The following is an 18,681-nucleotide window of genomic DNA, read 5'->3' as shown; positions in this document are numbered from 1 at the left end:
ACTCACTCAACAGCTGATCAGCAATGACCCCTCATATCTGAGCGGACAGGTCACAGGGATACAACTGTCTTTCCTCATTGAAACCTCTCACTAGGACTGTAACATACAAAACATTGCCATACAATTAATCTGATTTAAGAAATTTAATTTGCATTCCTGTTTAAAGTGATTTTATACGAGCAGCTTTCCTTTGAAGTTGTTTCTTCTGGTCAGGACTCACAAAGAAACCGCAATGTAAAAGACAGCAAGCAAGAGCTGCAAGATCATAAATAAAAGAAGCCTGCTCAGGCACAACAAGAATGCAGGTAACAGACATTAGCTCATAAAACAACAAGGGTGGCTATTTTGGCTGCAGACATTAAATCATAAGCTGTATGATCTGTATGGGAACCAGTTATCCTGAAACTTAGAATTACTAGATGGTCATCTCTCATAAACTCAATTTTAAATCAAATAATTACAATTTTTAAAAATGATTACCTTTCCCCCTGTAATAAAAAAACAGTAACTTGTACTTGATCCCAACTAATATATAATTAATCCTTATCACAAGCAAAACAATCCTATTTGGTTGGTTTAATGTTTAAATAAATTTTAGGGAGCTTTAATGTATGGAGATTCAAATTATGGAAAGAGCCCTTATCGGAAAAACCTCAGGTTCCAAGCATTCTGTATAACAGGTCCTATACCTACATACAGGGCCACCATCAAGGAGACATGGGGGTACTACTGTACCGGGCCTGGGCCTGAAGGGAGGTCCGGCTATGCTGCACTTTTCAATATAGCCAGGCCCCAATTTTTTTTAACTTGCAAGTGGGGACCTGATGCCAATGTTTTTTTAAAAAAATATACTCTGGGGCCCCAGATTTTTTTAACTTGTATGTGGGGACCTGGCGCCAATGTTTTTTTAAAAAAAATATTCATTAGGGCCCCATTTTTTTTTTTAAGTTGTAAGGGGGGCCCTGGCACCAATGTTTTTTTAAAAAAAAACTTCTATGGGGGCACTGGTGCCAATATTTTTTTTAAAAAATATTCTCTGGGGCCCCAATTTTTTTTTTAACTTGTAAGGGGACCCAATGTTTTTAAAAAAAATAAACTTTTATGGGGGGCCCTGGTTTATCAATGTTTTTTTTCTACTTATAGGGGGCCCTGGTTTATCAAGAAGGCTATTAACTGGGTTGTTCACCTTCCAAACGCTTTTTTCAGTTCAGTTGTTTTCAGATTGTTCCCCGTTTTCAGATTGTTCCCGGGAAAAATAATTTTTTTCAATTACCTTCCATTATTTATTTTTTACTGCTATTCCAAAATCTAAGTTTAAAGTTGAATGATCCTGTCTGTGGTGTTTGAGTCAGTAATTCAGGTGCAGATTCTAAACTGTTACAATTTTCAACATTTAGTTGATACATTTCTCAGCAGCATCTCTGGTGTATTAGCAACTATTGTATCAATTCTAACAGCTGCCTGTAATGAAACCCAGGGATTCTGCTCAGCAGGGACAAAGATAAGAAATGTATCAACTAAATGTATCAATTTAGAACAGTTTACAGGGTCGTGACCCTCCTTCCCAGAGCTGCTTTAGAAGGTGTAAAAAGACACTTTACACTTCAATATTAGAAAACCGGTGACACATAGAAAATAGAAAATAATAGGAAAAAGTCGTTATTACCGGAAAACAACTAGTTGTTTGAAGGTGAACAACCCCTTTAATATCTCCAAATGGCTCAACAGACCTCTGCCATTGACATGTACATGACCTCAGCAGGTGGCGAATATAAGAATTAGAACTGTTTCAAGGGTCGACGTGTGATAAATCTCACATTCTAATTTACATTTGAATAGGGGGATTAAAATTTGAATGTGTGAATTTTGACCAAAAAAAAATGTGAGAATTCGAATTTACTATTCGACCTTTAATAAATCTGCCTAGTAGAATTTGCATTTTCTCCACTGGTGACATTAGTTTTAGGCGAAGGCCAAACGAGAGCAGACCTCGGCCCGCGAAGAAACATAATAAAGCGGCTGGTATTTGCCAATAAACATGAATTACACATTTATAAACATCACCAATAAGTAATTGAAAAAGATGTACAGTATGTATATTTGACTGGATAAAAGAATACAGTAGAGAAAAGCAGAAATATAGGTACAAAAAAAAAACCCAAATACACACGCTTGCGAGGGGACATGATTACACTTTACAAGTACATTAGAGGACATTATAGACAAATGGCAGGGGACCTTTTTACCCATAAAGTGTATCACCGTACCAGAGGCCTCCCCTTTAGACTAGAAGAAAAGAACTTTCATTTGAAGCAACGTAGAGGGTTCTTCACAGTCAGGACAGTGAGGTTGTGGAATGCACTGCCGGGTGATGTTGTGATGCTGATTCAGTTAATGCCTTTAAGAATGGCTTGGATGATTTTTTGGACAGACATAATATCAAAGGCTATTGTGATACTAAACTCTATAGTTAATATAGGTATGGGTATATAGAATTTTAATTAAAAGTAGGGAGGGGTGTGTGTATGGATGCTGGGTTTTCATTTGGAGGGGTTGAACTTGATGGACTTTGTCTTTTTTCAACCCAATTTAACTATGTAACTATGTAACTATGTAACTGTTTTGAACAGCTCTACATACATACAGCAGTGAAAATAAGTATTGAACACATCAATGATTTTTCAGTAAATATATTTCTAATGGGCTATTGATATGAAATTTACAACCCAAGTAATCCACACATACAAAGAAATCAAAACAAATAAATCCATAAATTAAGTTATGTGTAATAAAGTGGAATGACATAGGGAATAAGCATTGAACACCCTTACTGAATATTAATATTAAATATATTTAATACTTGGCGAGAAAATCGTTGAAGTGTTCAATACTTATTTTCCCTGCTGTAAATGAAGTTAAATTTAAATCTAAGCTGACCGGGACGCACCCGGACCCGTGATTGACCTGGGTCTAAAAGAACCCTGAGTCCATCGCAAGTTTCTTAGTGCACTCGAGTCACCAAATCTCAACAAACATAATATATGCCCACGATTGTTGAGGAGTGGTTCTGGGTGTGCAAAGCCCTGAACCCGTAGCTTGAGGAGAAAAGAAGCTTGCACTATCGCAGACCAGTCCAATCAAGAGGAAATCTGTAAAAAGGTTTAACTTTATTAATCCATTAAAACCCATTAATTTGTATACAGGTATGAGACCTGTTATCCACAATGCTCGGAACCTGGGATTTTCCTGATAATGGATCTTTCCATAATTTGGATCTTCATACCTTAAAAGAGAATTCAACACCAACGTTAAAAAAACCCTACACCCTACCCTACATAGACCTCCCTCCCTCCTCCCCCAGTTACCCCTGGCAAATGCCCCTAATGTTTTAATTACCCCTCGGTGCAAATTCAGGCATCAGAGTTCACGGGCGCCATCTTCTTCTCTTTGGAAATCTTTGCAATGAGACCGGCGTGCCCAGTCTGTTTCATGACAAATGCGCATGCGTCGAAACTCAGAAAAATTTACGAAGCGCCGGTCTCATTCTGAAGATCACCAAAGCGTCTGAAGATGGCACCCGTGAATTGCGATGCCTGCAACTGCACCGAGGGGTAAATAAAACGTTAGGGGCATTTTCCCGGGGTAACACTTAGGCTGGGGGGAGGAGGGAGGGGGGTTCTATGTAGGGTAGGGTTTTTTTAACGTTAGGGTTGAATTCTCCTTTAAATTTACTAGAAAATCATGTAAACATTAAAAACATTAATCCCAATAGGCTGGTTATTGCTTCCAAAAAGGATTAAGTATATCTTAGTTTGGATCAAGTAAAAAATTGGATGATTTGATTATAATGGAGTCTATGGGAGACCCCATACCTGTACTTTCAAGTTCCTAATTTAAACCATGAAACTGGAAGTACATGGCAAGATCTGTTCATTTTGCTACATCTTTTGCTCAATTTGGCCATCTAACCGCCAAACAGGGCTGAGCGAATAGATTGCCCCTACGTCAACAATCAGATTATATGGGGCAGACAGCATCAACACACCATGTCAGTCCTTGTTAATATATAATAATATATAGAATGCCAACATATTCCACAGCACTTTATAGAGACTAAACAGATTTCACATTGGGAAATGTCCCAGTGGAGTTTACAATCGATCCTATCGTATAAACCAGCTAATCTGCCTGCGTGTTTTTGGAGTGTGGGAGGAGCACCTAGATACAACCCACACAAGCAAAGGGAGAAAATACAAAGTCATTGCAGATAATACATAAAAATGCACATAGTGATTTAGCAAGCAGTGGAAAAGTCCCATTAGTGAATCATCCTTCACTCACATGAGCATGAAACCAATATGACCCATGGAACACCCTTACCCACCATCACATCTCACCAAAACAAATGGTTAAGGGAGAATTTAGACGGACACATCATTGCCCTCTATATCAACCACACTGGTAGAATGTATACTAAAAGCATGCCTAGAAAATGAGTTGTTACTTTAGGAGCTTTTGCATTTACAGACATTAAAGGACCAGTAACATCAAAAAATTAAATTGTTTTAAAGCAATAAAAATATAATACAGTGTTGCCCTGCACTGGTAAAACTGCTGTTTGCTTCAGAAACACAACTATTGTTTGTATAAATAAGCTTCTGTGTATCAATGGGGGAAATTGAAAAAAAAAGTCTAACTTTTAACATGTGCAATACAGACTTTTTTTTCAATTTCCCCCATTGCTACACAGCAGCTCATTTATATGAACTATAGTAGTGTTTCTGAAGCAAACACGTCAGTTTTACCAGTGCAGGGCAATAGTACATGTTATTTTCATTACTTTAAAACACTATTTTTTTGGTGTTACTGTTCCTTTAAGTGGGTTTATTTATTAAGGTTCTAGTTGTTTTTTCTATGAAAATTTCAAGTTTCCAGGGTTATTTTTTTTTGGCCAAAAATCAAATTTTCGGGTTAAAAAATAACATACTAAAATTTTTCACTTTTGTTTTTAAAAAACCTCAAATTTTTCAAGATTTATTATATCCCAGACCCTGGAAATAGCTTGAATCGGAGAATACACCATCTAAAAACTATTGTGGTCATGTAGAAGTCAAAGGCAGAGGTCCCTGGAACCATTTGAAGATGTCAATAGCCTTTATGATGTTGGAGTTTGTTTTTGTTTGGAGGGCTTTGCCGAAAAACTCTAACAATTTCGTCGATTCAAGTTTTTTTCCCCAGAAAACTCTATTAATTAGTTTTATCTGGTTTTATATATATATATATATATATATATATATATATATATATATATATATATATATATATATATATATATATTATAATAAATAATTTCTTCACTTCACAAGACCTATTGAGTGCGGACTACATTTGTTGTTTTAATATTATGGGATTTGTTTGTTCAAGCACCTAGGCATCAACAGGTGATCTGTTGTGCACCAGGCTAGAGGTTGTTATATATATAGTGCTCCCACAACCCCCCTGTTTTGATATTTTATATTTAGCCAGGAGCTGTGGCATAGCTTCAGTGGTTGTAGCACCCCATACCCCCCTTTAAACTAGTGGTGATCCTATGCTTTTAAAATTGGGCGTTTGTTTTGGGAATATCTCTCCTTTAAAAGCCTGATTGCTGGCTGGGGAGGATTTAGCCCTCAGTGAAAAAACAGCGTTCAATGGACATTGATTACAGGTAATGCTAAAATGCACATAAAATATAAAACAAGTTAGGGACCGCCATTCGGGGTTTACCTTGACATGGTATGGTGGCTTATCAATTTTATGATCATAACTTTGTAACAAAATAACCCCTGTTTTGGGTACATATGCAATAGCATTTATTATACTTATATATATACTTTAAAGCCTTTAGAGTGCTCCCACAACCCCCCTGTTTTGATATTATATATATATATATATATATATATATATATATATATATATATATATATATATATACACACACACACACACACACACACATACACACACTATTTTGTTTAATGCTTGAAGGATAAAACCCATGGCACATAAAAGTAGCAAAAGTGTAATATATCCTCTTTAGGGTAATTGTACATGTTAAGATTTGTCACCTGCAGTTAAGTTTGCGTTACCATGGTGACAAATCTCCCAAAAACAACTTGACACTGAATAAAGTTATGACAAATCTTACCATGCGCAATTACTCTAAAGAGGATATTAACCCTGTACAAATATAATTGTATGCAACTAGATCAAACACACAGGCCCATTGCATATTTGAAACCAAACACAATGGCAAAGCCAACTAAAAAGCAGGAGAGGTTTGGATACGACAAACTGCAGTGACCAACTGGGTTTGAAAGCTTTGTTTAAAACCAAAAAAATAAAACGTTCATTTTAAGCAACTTTCGAATGATTATTAATAGCACATTTGCAAATACATTGTTATATTTGTATATTGTATATTTTGAAAGCTACCTAGCATTACGTTTTCTTTCATTAGACAAAATGTTATTTTTCTGTTGACAAGGCCTTCAATCCCACGGATCAAAGAAGAAGCCAGAAAGTTATGTTCTACAGCTTTCTCATGTCCCTCATAGCCTGCCCTGTAGAATTTAGCATGCCTGGCAGGTAAGAGGTTAAGACAAGTTAGTTAATTATTGCTAACAAACATCTGTGGGAAAAGCGCAAGAGTAAGACACTTGATTCAGCATATTGTAATGGTGACAACAGCAACTATGGAGGAAGGCTGCCAGTACTATATGATTGTAGCATCCTGATAAACACCATGGTTTTGCCCCAGACTCTTTGCATGTGCACACATTTTTAAAAAAACAGGGGGTTTCAATTTATGATAATACATTTACTAAGTCACCACAATATGGAGGTCCTAACTACAGTGAAACCTCGACTAAGTTAAGTACCCCGATTTTAAGTTTTCCCGCATTTTACATTTTTTATTTGTGGTCCCACCAATTTATAATGCATTTCAATGGATGCATTCATCTGATTTTAAGTAATGTTTTCTCAGATTTTGCATCAAAATGGTGTCCTGATGTTCCCAAAAACTGCTTTTTTTCCCTCTATGAATGTTATTTGTGAAATAAAGAGGTTTAACATACTAAGCAGATATATATTTTGCTCTGGTTCTGCCTGTAAATGGTCAATCCTAATTAGTCTTCCCCTTATACAGTCCTGCACCAATCACTTATTGCTTTAGGTTGTGTTTGTGACTGACAGAGAGTCTTGCACATGCCCCCCATAGTGTAACATTAACACTGCAATGCTTAACCCTTGTTATTAACACAGTAAATATTGTATCTCAAAGTTAAAGGGACTCCTGTGCTTATATCCTTTCAGTACTTGAAGAAAAAGTTACTTTAACACATTTCCCTGATTTTACATTTTCCCGGGTTTTACATAATTTTTTCCTGGTCCCCTGAAAAAAGTAAAATGGGGGTTCTACTGTATTTCACATTGGGATGCACCCAATTCATTGTTTTGGATTCGGCAGAACCCCCGAATCCTTCGTGAAAGATTCAGCCGAGTAACGAACCAAATCCTAATTTGCATATGCACATTAGGGGTGGAAAGGGGAAACCGTTTTTTACTTCCTTGTTATGTGACAAAAAGTGATGTGATTTCCCTCCCCGCCACTAATTAGCATATGATTTGGATCGGCCGGGCAGAAGGATTCGGCCGAATCTGAATCCTGCTGAAAAAGGCCAAATATCTAACCGAATACTGTATTCGGTGCATCCCTAATTTCACAGTGTTACACTTATTTCTGCTAGCATAGATAGGAAAGGCAAATGTGCTCCCATCCTAACTGTCTTTTGTACACAGGCATCAGCCTATCAGTTTACACCCCCAGGCAGAGTTCAGTAAAGAAACACAAAAGTATGCATTTTTGCCCTGAAATGTGTCCCCTGTGTGTGCTGACAAGATGGGTGGACGGGAATGGATCAGTCTTTTCTGATCCATCCTAACTGTAGCTTTTTAAAAGAGGAAAACTAACCAGAACAACACATGTTATGAAAAAGCATAAGAACACAATAAAAATGGCAGGCTTTACAATCACACTTATGTTTGGGGTCGCTTCCTGCAGATCAACTATGATAAAACAGATTTCAATGCATTTATGGTAGAAATGAAGCAACTGCATTAATTTTTGGCCTCATCATTAGTAGATTAAAGGGGTACTATCTCGAAAATTTAATATAAGCTTCATCATACAAGTAGGGAGGCACCGAATCCACTATTTTGGATTCCCCGGAATCCTTCACGCAAGATTCGGCCGAATACCGTACCGAATCCTAATTTGCATATGCAAATTAGGGGTGGGAAGGGGGAAACTTTTTACTTCCTTGTTTTGTGACAAAAAGTCACGCTATTTCCCTCCCCGACCCCTAATTTGCATATACATCGGCCGAATCCTGCTGAAAAAGGCCGAATCCCGAACCGAATCCTGGATTCGTTGCATCCCAACTAATAAGAAACTTTCTAAATACAATCAATTAAATATTCTGCATTGTTTCTGAAATAATCAAGTTTATATTCACTATTCCTCTCTCAGCATCTGTTTCTCTTCATTCTGTCTTCATGCAGCAGTTGGGTGTCAGATGAATGATTCAGTATATCTTATAGGCTCCCTTTCCTAGCAGATGTATTAGAGGTCACTCAAATAACTGATTCCAATACAAACAAAATCTAACAAAATAACTGCCTTTTGCACATATTCTACATGTAGAGAGACTTGATGTCTGGTGATTTTAATAGAGTGAGCTCTGATACATCTTCTAGACAAAAGGAGCCCCCCTATAAGATATATTGGATCTAACTCTCAATGAATATCTGACACCCAACTGCTGAATGAAGAGAGAATGAGGAGGAATAGTGAAGATAAACTTGATTATTTCAGAAACGGTACAGATTTTTAAATTGATTATATTTAGAATGTTTCTTATTTCAGTATGCTGAAACATATTAAATTTTCATTTTTGCAATAGTTCCCCTTTAAGGCTACCAGACCCCCCGCCCCCAACCAGGTCTGAACTGATATACAAAAGAGGTTCAAAGAAGCCCAAATCAGCTATCACACCAGAGAAAATGAACAACATAATGAGAAAATGCAGTTACTAATAAACAGTACCCATTTACAAAATCACATTTTTAGAACTCTAGCACAATGATCTAATGAAGCTTCTTATAGGCAACATTCAACTGATGCCTGTGATGTGCCAACAATTAACATCGGAAGTGCCAAACAAAACCCAACTTGTTAAAGGGGTAGTAGGCCTTTAAATTAACATACAATGATGTAGACGTGTGTCTATGAAGATTTGCATTTATCCAGGTCATGATATACAGTATCTAGTAGAATTAAGTCAAGGGCAACTAGACATTTAGAGTTTTTCCACTTCAGTTGAACTAAAGAATCCACTCAGATGAGGTGAAACATTTCAAGCAAAACTCTAAATGTCCAGTTGCCTTTGACTTAATTATACTAGATACTCTACATGGTGTAGACTTTGATAATCTAAAACATTTTGAAATTGGTCTTCGTTTTTTAATTATTTCGCTTTCTGTTGAGCAACTCTCCATTGTTTGAATTTCAGCAGATATCTGGTTGCTAGGATACAATATACCTTAGCAACCAGGCAGTGGCATGAATAAGAGAGTCTGACTAGAAAGATAAGGAATAATAAGCAGCAATAACAAAAAAAACCTGTAGCTTCACAGTGCAATCGTTTTTCGGCTGCTGAAATTAGTGACCCCTAATTGGGAGTGAAAAGCAAACAATTTGAATTTGAAAAAGATTTTCAAATTAAAACTTTAATAAGAATAAGCCATTCTACAATATACAGGTATGGGACCTATTATCCAGAATGCTCGGGACCTGGGGTTTTCCGGATAATGGGTCTTTCTGTAATTTGGATCTTCATACCTAAAGTCTACTAGAAAATCATGTAAACATTAAATAAACCCAATAGGCTGGTTTTGCTTCCAATAAGGATTAATTGTATTGTAGTTGGGATCAAGTACAAGATACTATTTTATTATTACAGAGAGAAAAAAGGAAATCATTTTTAAAAATTTGGATTATTTGATTATAATCGAGTCTATGGGAGACGAACTTTCCGTAATTTGGAAGTTTCCGGATAACGGATCCCATACCTGTACTAACGGTTAGCTACCCCTAGCTAGGGTTGCTACCTTTTCTAGAAAAGAATACTGACCTTCCTATATTCTTGCCGTTTTTTCTTATTAATAACATTGGCATCAAGCATAATTTTTACCGGCCAGGTGGCAACACTACCCCTACCTGGTGCTAGAAGCAGCAAGGCCTTTGGATGTTTCTGAGGGGGAGGGGACGAACTGTAAAAATGAGATTTAAGCTTAAAAATAAGCTTAAAGGTGTGGTTCACCTTTCAGTTGACTTTTAATATGTTATAGAATGGCTAATTCTAAGAAACTTTTCAATTGGTCTTTGTTATTTATTTTCAATAGCTTTTTAATGATTTGCCTTTTTCTCCTAACTTTTTTCCAGCTTTGAAATGGGGGGGGGTCACTGACCCCATCCAAAAACAAATGCTCTGATCTACAAATGTATTGTTGCGGTTAGTTTTTATTGCTCATACTTTTATCCTGGTCCACTGCCATTCATATTCAGGTATCTTGTTCAAATTAGGGCATGGTTGCTAGGTTAAGCTGAATCATAGCAACCAGATTGCTTGAATAGCAATTTGGAGAGCTGTTGAATAAAAAGCTAAACAACACCAAAACCACAAATAATAAAAAATGAAAATCAATTGCAAATTGTCTCAGAATATCACTCTCTACGTCACACTAAAAGAACTCAAAGGTGAACAAGCTATTTAAAGGTGAACTACCCCTTCAATGAAACTAGCTTTATGCTTCTACCATCACCTTCTTCAGTCACTAGCAGCAGATCAGATACTACATAGTAGTACATAGTACAGCTCATAGTACAAGTTGATCCAGGGACTAGTCCATTTTGGAGTCAGGAAGGAATTTTTCCCCCTCTGAGGCAAATTGGAGAGGCTTCGGGTGGGTTTTTTGCCTTCCTCTGGATCAACTGGCAGTTAGGCAGATAAAAAAAAAAGGTTGAACTTGATGGACGTGTGTCTTTTTTCAACCTTACTTACTATGTTACTATGTTACAGAGTCACAAAGGACAAGCAGGGCTAGTGACCTTAGAATGCTGCAAAATCAGTTGAACAGACTAAAAACTAAAGTTGAACTGCACACAAACTGAGAATCCAACAGGCCGGGGTACTTTTGGAAGAGTGCGCAAGCGCCATCTTGTTGCCCAGCCCTTGTAGCGCTCTGGGCAGTCACGCGCAGTCTGAACATTTGCACTAGAAACGTCTCTAGTGCAAATGTCCCCAAGTCCAATGGCTGCAGGTGATGCCTGGCAAGAAGATGGCAGCTGCGAACTTTCCAGAAAGTTGTATCCTAGGCTTGTGTAATTTAAAAAGCAAAAAGTGCCAGCCCACCCAGGGTAGCGGGTTAGTACTAGAATTGCTGTCCCAGCGATTTTTACTTTTGTTCACCAATCGCTTGTTGCACAGCTGCCACCAGCCTGAAGCCACAACTCCCTGCAGTTCAGCAATGTCAGCTGTCAGCCACAGCCCTTCACTTGCAGGTCAGACAACAGCTGGAGGGCTGCAAGTTACAAACAGAAAGCAGCCAAGGACTGGTTGACAATAGAATATGTTGCTCACGGGCCCTGATATATGTGGCAAATCTACCTGTAAAGTGGCCAGTTACTTGTGGCTCTCCATCTGTAGCAGCAGCAGTGGAAGCTGACAGCAAATGGCTGAGGCTGCAGGTGAAGAGCCGCTACTGTCCTGTATGAGAGAAGCATCTGAGACCTGTCACAGGAAGCTGAGTCTGCTCACGTGACAATCACCTCAATGGTCCGGTGACAGGTGAGCCCTGAGCGCTTCCCATGAATCCACACAACGGGGCCTACTGCTGCCCTGGGCCTCGGACACACATTATTGCAAGTGATGGTCTCTCTCTGCTCTCAGCGCTCGCTCCCACCCCTACTTCTCTCTTCCCACTTACTCTCGTTCAACACCTCCACCAGATCTGCACAGATTTCACACATCGTTCGTGAAGGGACCGCGTCCTGAGCATGGAGGGTGCTGATCGCGGCCCCGTCGGCCGGTGTTTGTGTTGTTAGCGGCTCCAAGGCCTTCGGACGTTTCTGAGGGGGAGGGGACGAACAGTAAAGACGAGACTCCGGGGTCTATGGAAGGCTTGCAGAGCAATCCAAAAGCTGCGCGGAAACAATACAACCGTGATGCAAAGCGAGACGCCTTGTTGGACAGTGGCGGCGACAAGCTGGGTCACTCACTGCTTCCACCGAGCCATCATCACCTCCACAGCCGCCGCCATTTTGGTTGGGGACGTTCGGCTCCGCTCGGCTGTTTCCGGAAGGCGTTCGGAACTTCGGCGAAGTCGCCTCGCCCCCAGAGAGGACGGTGACGTCACTTTCCCAGCATCCTGTCCTGTAGCTGAGGAGCGAATGTGTCTGGTGATTTATGTGAAGGGGCTTTTTATTGACGCTCAGTCTCATTACAATGGTCTCCTGGCCTGTCTGACGTGACTGTATCCCCGCACTCTTAGCCCTCCAGACGTGAAGGGAAAATGGTGGGCAGGCCTAGTGATTCTTTGCTCTCTAACCAGCTGGCTCTGAAGTTACTGTAGTGGATACAATACTGTATATAATAGTGGATACAATACTGTATATAATAGTGGACACAATACTGTATATAATAGTGGATACAATACTGTATATAACAGTGGATACAATACTGTATATAATAGTGGACACAATACTGTATATAATAGTGGATACAATACTGTATATAATAGTGGACACAATACTGTATATAATAGTGGATACAATACTGTATATAATAGTGGATACAATACTGTATATAATAGTGGACACAATACTGTATATAATAGTGGATACAATACTGTATATAATAGTGGACACAATACTGTATATAACAGTGGATACAATACTGTATATAATAGTGGATACAATACTGTATATAATAGTGGACACAATACTGTATATAATAGTGGATACAATACTGTATATAATAGTGGATACAATACTGTATATAATAGTGGATACAATACTGTATATAATAGTGGACACAATACTGTATATAATAGTGGATACAATACTGTATATAATAGTGGATACAATACTGTATATAATAGTGGACACAATACTGTATATAATAGTGGATACAATACTGTATATAATAGTGGACACAATACTGTATATAATAGTGGATACAATACTGTATATAATAGTGGACACAATACTGTATATAATAGTGGATACAATACTGTATATAATAGTGGATACAATACTGTATATAATAGTGGATACAATACTGTATCTAATACTGGATACAATACTGTTTCTCACAGGGCTCTGATGAATATATCATTCAATATCATAGTTAACAGTTCCACTATCATCTGGTCTCCCAAGGCCTTGGGATTTTATCCTATAGATTCTTTCCTGATCTCCTCGTATCCAGTCACTTGTTAAATCATGTCACTTCCACCTAGGGTTGCCGGTAAAAATGGTGCTTGATGCCAATGTTAGTAATAGGAAAAAATGGCAAGAATATAGGAAGGCCGGTATTTTTTCCAGAATAGCTGGCAACCCTACTTCCACCTAAGGAACATATGAAAAATATGATAATTTAGCACCCGATATTCCGCCAAAATTCGAATTCACTCTCTCGTCATATCACGTCTAGACTACTGTAACTCTCTAGTTATTGGCCATCCCTGTCAGAAACTGTCACCTCTCCTGTCCATAATGAACACTGCCGCCAGGCTTATACACTCAGCAACCGCTCCTCCTCTGCCATGTCACTCTGCCAATCCCTGAATCCCTAACTTTCAGAATAATATTCAAACTAATGACCCTGACATTCAAAGCACATCATAACTCTGCCCCTCCCTACACCTCGGAACTCATCTCTAGATACTCACCCAACTGCTCACCCAACTACTCTCCTCTACTGACCTTCTCCGCAACTCTTCTCTCATTACCTCCTCACTTGCTCGCATTCAAGACTTAGCAAGGGCTGCACCCCTCCTCTGTCTGACTTTCCCCAAACCTTTCTGCTTTCAGAAGCTCTCTTAAAGCGATCTGCCTCGCGCAAAGTTTATAAATGACCCCCCCCCTATCGCTTTAAAACACACTTATTTGGAGAAGCCTACCCTAACTCTGTTTAGCTACCAAATGCAATACCATATGCTACATCTCTCCCCTTGCTTATTTCTGATCTTGCCTACTCCCACACCTTGTGTCTCGTTCCCTTCCCCATTAGATTGCCCAGTTCTAAACAACTTTTCAATTGATCTTTATTATTTATTTCTGATATTTTTTTAATTATTTGCCTTCTGACACCCATCTAAAAACAAATACACTGTAAGGCTACACATGTATTGTTATTGCTACTTTTCATTACTCATCTCTCTATTCAGGCCTCTCCTATTCATATTCCAGTCTCTTGTTTAAATCAATGATCGGTTGCTAGGATAATTTGGACCCCAGCAACCAGATTACTGATATTGCAAATTGGACAGCTGCTGAAAAAAAAGCTAAATAACTCAATAACCATAAATAATAAATGAAAACAAATTGCAAATTGTCTCAAAAGTTAACTCAAAGGTGACCAATCCCTATAATGTTGGTTTCATCCTTTTAGAACTTTTATGCCATTTCTGACCTGTAGAACAGACCCCAAATAAAACATTAAAAAGTGGTGTTTATACATTACTTCTGTTAAAGTCTGATATGTACTATCAGAGGGGGGTCAGCTGGTTGATGAAAACAAAATAAAAGCGCAGATTCTGAACTCATATTTTTCATCTGTCTACACAAATGAGGAACCAATAAGTGAAGGTTTCCTTCTTAACAGTCCCAATTCTAGTAATACAACTAATGATGCATGGTTCACACATGATGAAATTCAAAAGAGACTTGAACATGTTAAGATTAACAAAGGTCCAGGGCCAGATGGTATTCATCCCAGGGTAATTAGCGAGCTTAGCTCTGTGATTGCCAAACCTCTTTACTTAATTTTTCAGGATTCATTGAGATCTGGCATAGTGCCGAGAGACTGGCGAATTGCTAATGTAGTGCCTCTATTCAAAAAAGGATCCCGTTCTCAGCCTCAAAACTATAGGCCAGTTAGTCTGACGTCAGTGGTAGGAAAGCTTTTCGAAGGGTTAATAAAGGATAAGATACTGGACTTCATAGCAAATCATAATACTATGAGTTTGTGCCAGCATGGTTTTATGCGTAATAGATCTTGCCAGACTAACTTAATTTCTTTTTACGAGAATGTAAGTAGAGACCTCGATTCTGGGATGGCAGTGGATGTGATTTACTTAGACTTTGCTAAAGAATTTGATACAGTGCCACACAAAAGGTTACTGGTTAAATTAAGGAATGTTGGCCTGGAACATAGTATTTGTACCTGGATAGAGAACTGGCTAAAAGATAGACTACAAAGAGTGGTGGTAAATGGAACATTTTCTAATTGGACCAGTGTTGTTAGTGGAGTACCGCAGGGCTCTGTACTAGGTCCCTTGCTTTTCAACTTGTTTATTAATGACCTGGAGGTGGGCATTGAAAGTACTGTTTCTATTTTTGCAGATGATACTAAATTGTGCAGAACTATAGGTTCCATGCAGGATGCTGCCACTTTGCAAAGTGATTTGTCTAAACTGGAAAACTGGGCAGCAAACTGGAAAATGAGGTTCAATGTTGATAAATGCAAGGTTATGCACTTTGGCAAAAATAATATAAATGCAAGTTATACACTAAATGGCAATGTGTTGGGAGTTTCCTTAAATGAAAAGGATCTAGGGGTCTTTGTAGATAACACGTTGTCTAATTCTGGGCAGTGTCATTCTGTGGCTACTAAAGCAAATAAAGTTCTGTCTTGCATAAAAAAGGGCATTAACTCAAGGGATGAAAACATAATTATGCCTCTTTATAGGTCCCTGGTAAGGCCTCATCTGGAGTATGCAATTCAGTTTTGGACTCCAGTCCTTAAGAGGGATATAAATGAGCTGGAGAGAGTGCAGAGACTAAGTGCAACTAAACTGGTTAGAGGGATGGAAGACTTAAATTATGAGGGTAGACTGTCAAGGTTAGGGTTGTTTTCTCTGGAAAAAAGGCGCTTGTGAGGGGACATGATTACACTTTACAAGTACATTAGAGGACATTATAGACAAATGGCAGGGGACCTTTTTACCCATAAAGAGGATCACCGTACCAGAGGCCACCCCTTTAGACTAGAAGAAAAGAACTTTCATTTGAAGCAACGTAGGGGGTTCTTCACAGTCAGGACAGTGAGGTTGTGGAATGCACTGCCGGGTGATGTTGTGATGGCTGATTCAGTTAATGCCTTTAAGAATGGCTTGGATGATTTTTTGGACAGACATAATATCAAAGGCTATTGTGATATTAAACTCTATAGTTAGTATAGGTATGGGTATATAGAATTTTAATTAAAAGTAGGGAGGGGTGTGTGTATGGATGCTGGGTTTTCATTTGGAGGGGTTGAACTTGATGGACTTTGTCTTTTTTCAACCCAATTTAACTAACTAACTATGTAACTATGTAACTATGTATGTAAAGCAGCGCAATGCAGTTTGGCCAGTAGCACATGCTTTGGTTCAACTTTGACCAGTGATCCCCAATCAGTGGCTTGTGAGCAACATGTTGTTCATTAACTCCTTGGATGTTTCTCTCTGTGGCCTCAAAGCAGGTGCTTTTTGAATTTGAATTCCAGGCTTGGAGGCAAGTTTTGGTTGCATAAAAACCAGGTGTAGTGCGTAGCAGAGCATCCTGTAGGCTGCCAGTCCACATAGAGGCTACCAAATTGCCAATCACAGCCCTTATTTGGCACCCAGGAAATGTTTTCAAACTTGTGTTGCTCCCCAACTCTTTTTACATATGAATGTGACTCACGGGTGCAAAAGGTTGGGGATCGCCAAAATACACTTTTAATTAAGACAGTTGCCAGTCAACTTTACTCTTTTGTCAAAGTCAGTGGAATGCAAGAGTTATTGTGGATGTCTAAAGGTGGCCATACATGAGCCTAGCAACCAGGGCCGTATTTATATTAAGGCACCCGAGGGCCTGTGCCTAGGGCATCAGGTTTTGGGGGGTGGCCCTCGGGTGCCTATTTATTTATTTATTTTAAAAAAAGGGCCCAGGCTCTTCCATGGATTTCCATTGGAATTCTGGTGAAAGAGCTGGGGGGTGAGGGTAGGGGGCCAGGCTGGTTTGCGGAAGTGGTGTCACGTACATGTGGCGTGTGATGTCACTTCCATGAAGTCCGTGCGTGTGACATCACACACATGACGCGCTGACGTCACACACACAACATATGGGGTATATTCAGGTCCGATGCCTAGGGCAGCATTGGACCTAAATACAGCCCTGCTAGCAGCTGATTGGTTCCTATGCTACAGTGTCGTGTGCTGAGTGTCAGGAAGTAGAACAGATGGGCGGGACTTGTAGGTTTTTGCAAAAATTTAAAAAAATCAACCCCAAACATTACTCTTCTATATTTAAGAGTATAATGCACTGGCACAATTTTGTTTTTCACACGATATGCTTCCTTTAAGGTGAGTCTAGGACTTATCCCCAGATTTTACAATTCTGGTCATGTGCACATTTTTCAACGCATGACCTTTTCTAGTGCTCCTGTCACCATATCAAAATATTCCAGGCATGTCCACCACATATAAAAAAAGGGTCCTCATTTCTCCAGAGTTTCTGCTGCATGAATGAATGCAAAGGCTGGGTATATATTTAGATAAGCAATCTAAGTACAGTCGGAAGTGAAAAGTATAAACTCATAATCTTATACCTGTAATAATTATAAGCTCTTTAATTAAGCATGTTTCCCCTACCTTCTTCCATATTTTCTTTCAGTTTACAAGTAGATATAGGGATAAGCAGTTAATGCAGTTTTCATTGCTAGTTCTTTATATAAAATTGATATTATATCCACCGTATCAATGTCTCAAGGTGGGTTCTGTGCTGAAACAGTGTTTTAAACATAAGTACTGGGCTCACATCATGTTAAAAATAAATACAATACAGAACCAGCTGTAGGTTCTGGTGAAAGCCTATACGACCCTTAGCATGAAAAGTGCAAATATAGAAAGTTTGTTCTGGCAGCCTGTGTTCCTGGTGAAGAAGTCCTTTAATGAAGAATTATCTATTAAAGGGGTTGACTTTTAGAATGGTGTAGAGAGTGATATTCTGAGACAATTTGTAATTGGTTTTCATTTTTTATTTGTGGTTTTTGAGTTATTCAGTAGCTCTCCATTTTGCAATTTCAGCAATCGGTGTTGCTAGGGTCCATATTAACCTAGCAACCATGCATTGACTGGAATATGAAAAGGAGAGGCCTGACCAGAAAGACAAATAATAAAGAGTAAATAATAAACGTGTTGACGTACAGAGCATTTGTTTTTCAAATGGGGCCAGTGACCTCCATTTGAAAGCCGGAAAGAGTCAGAAGAAGGTAGCAAATAATTAAAAACGAATAAAAAAATAATAATGACAAGTTGGAAAAGTTGCTT

At 38.7% G+C, this 18,681-nt stretch overlaps 1 protein-coding gene across 3 annotated transcripts in view; it reads right to left on the bottom strand.

Annotated features, from left to right (window-relative positions):
• Positions 1 to 12,546, bottom strand: part of usp34.L (ubiquitin specific peptidase 34 L homeolog) — a 139,206-nt gene extending 126,660 nt beyond the window's left edge. For all 3 annotated transcript variants that reach the window (XM_018262841.2, XM_018262843.2, XM_018262844.2), the window contains exon 1: positions 12,091 to 12,546. In XM_018262841.2, the coding sequence (XP_018118330.1) occupies positions 12,091 to 12,133 (43 nt within the window). In that variant the 5' untranslated portion in view covers positions 12,134 to 12,546. The remainder of the gene's footprint in view (positions 1 to 12,090) is intronic.
• Between the last annotated feature and the right edge of the window lie 6,135 nt (positions 12,547 to 18,681).

Source organism: Xenopus laevis, chromosome 5L (genome assembly GCF_017654675.1).
Source record: "Xenopus laevis strain J_2021 chromosome 5L, Xenopus_laevis_v10.1, whole genome shotgun sequence".
Classification (NCBI taxonomy): domain Eukaryota; kingdom Metazoa; phylum Chordata; class Amphibia; order Anura; family Pipidae; genus Xenopus; species Xenopus laevis.
The sequence above is the reverse complement of the archived record's forward strand: the minus strand, read 5'-3'. Positions and strand labels throughout refer to the sequence as shown.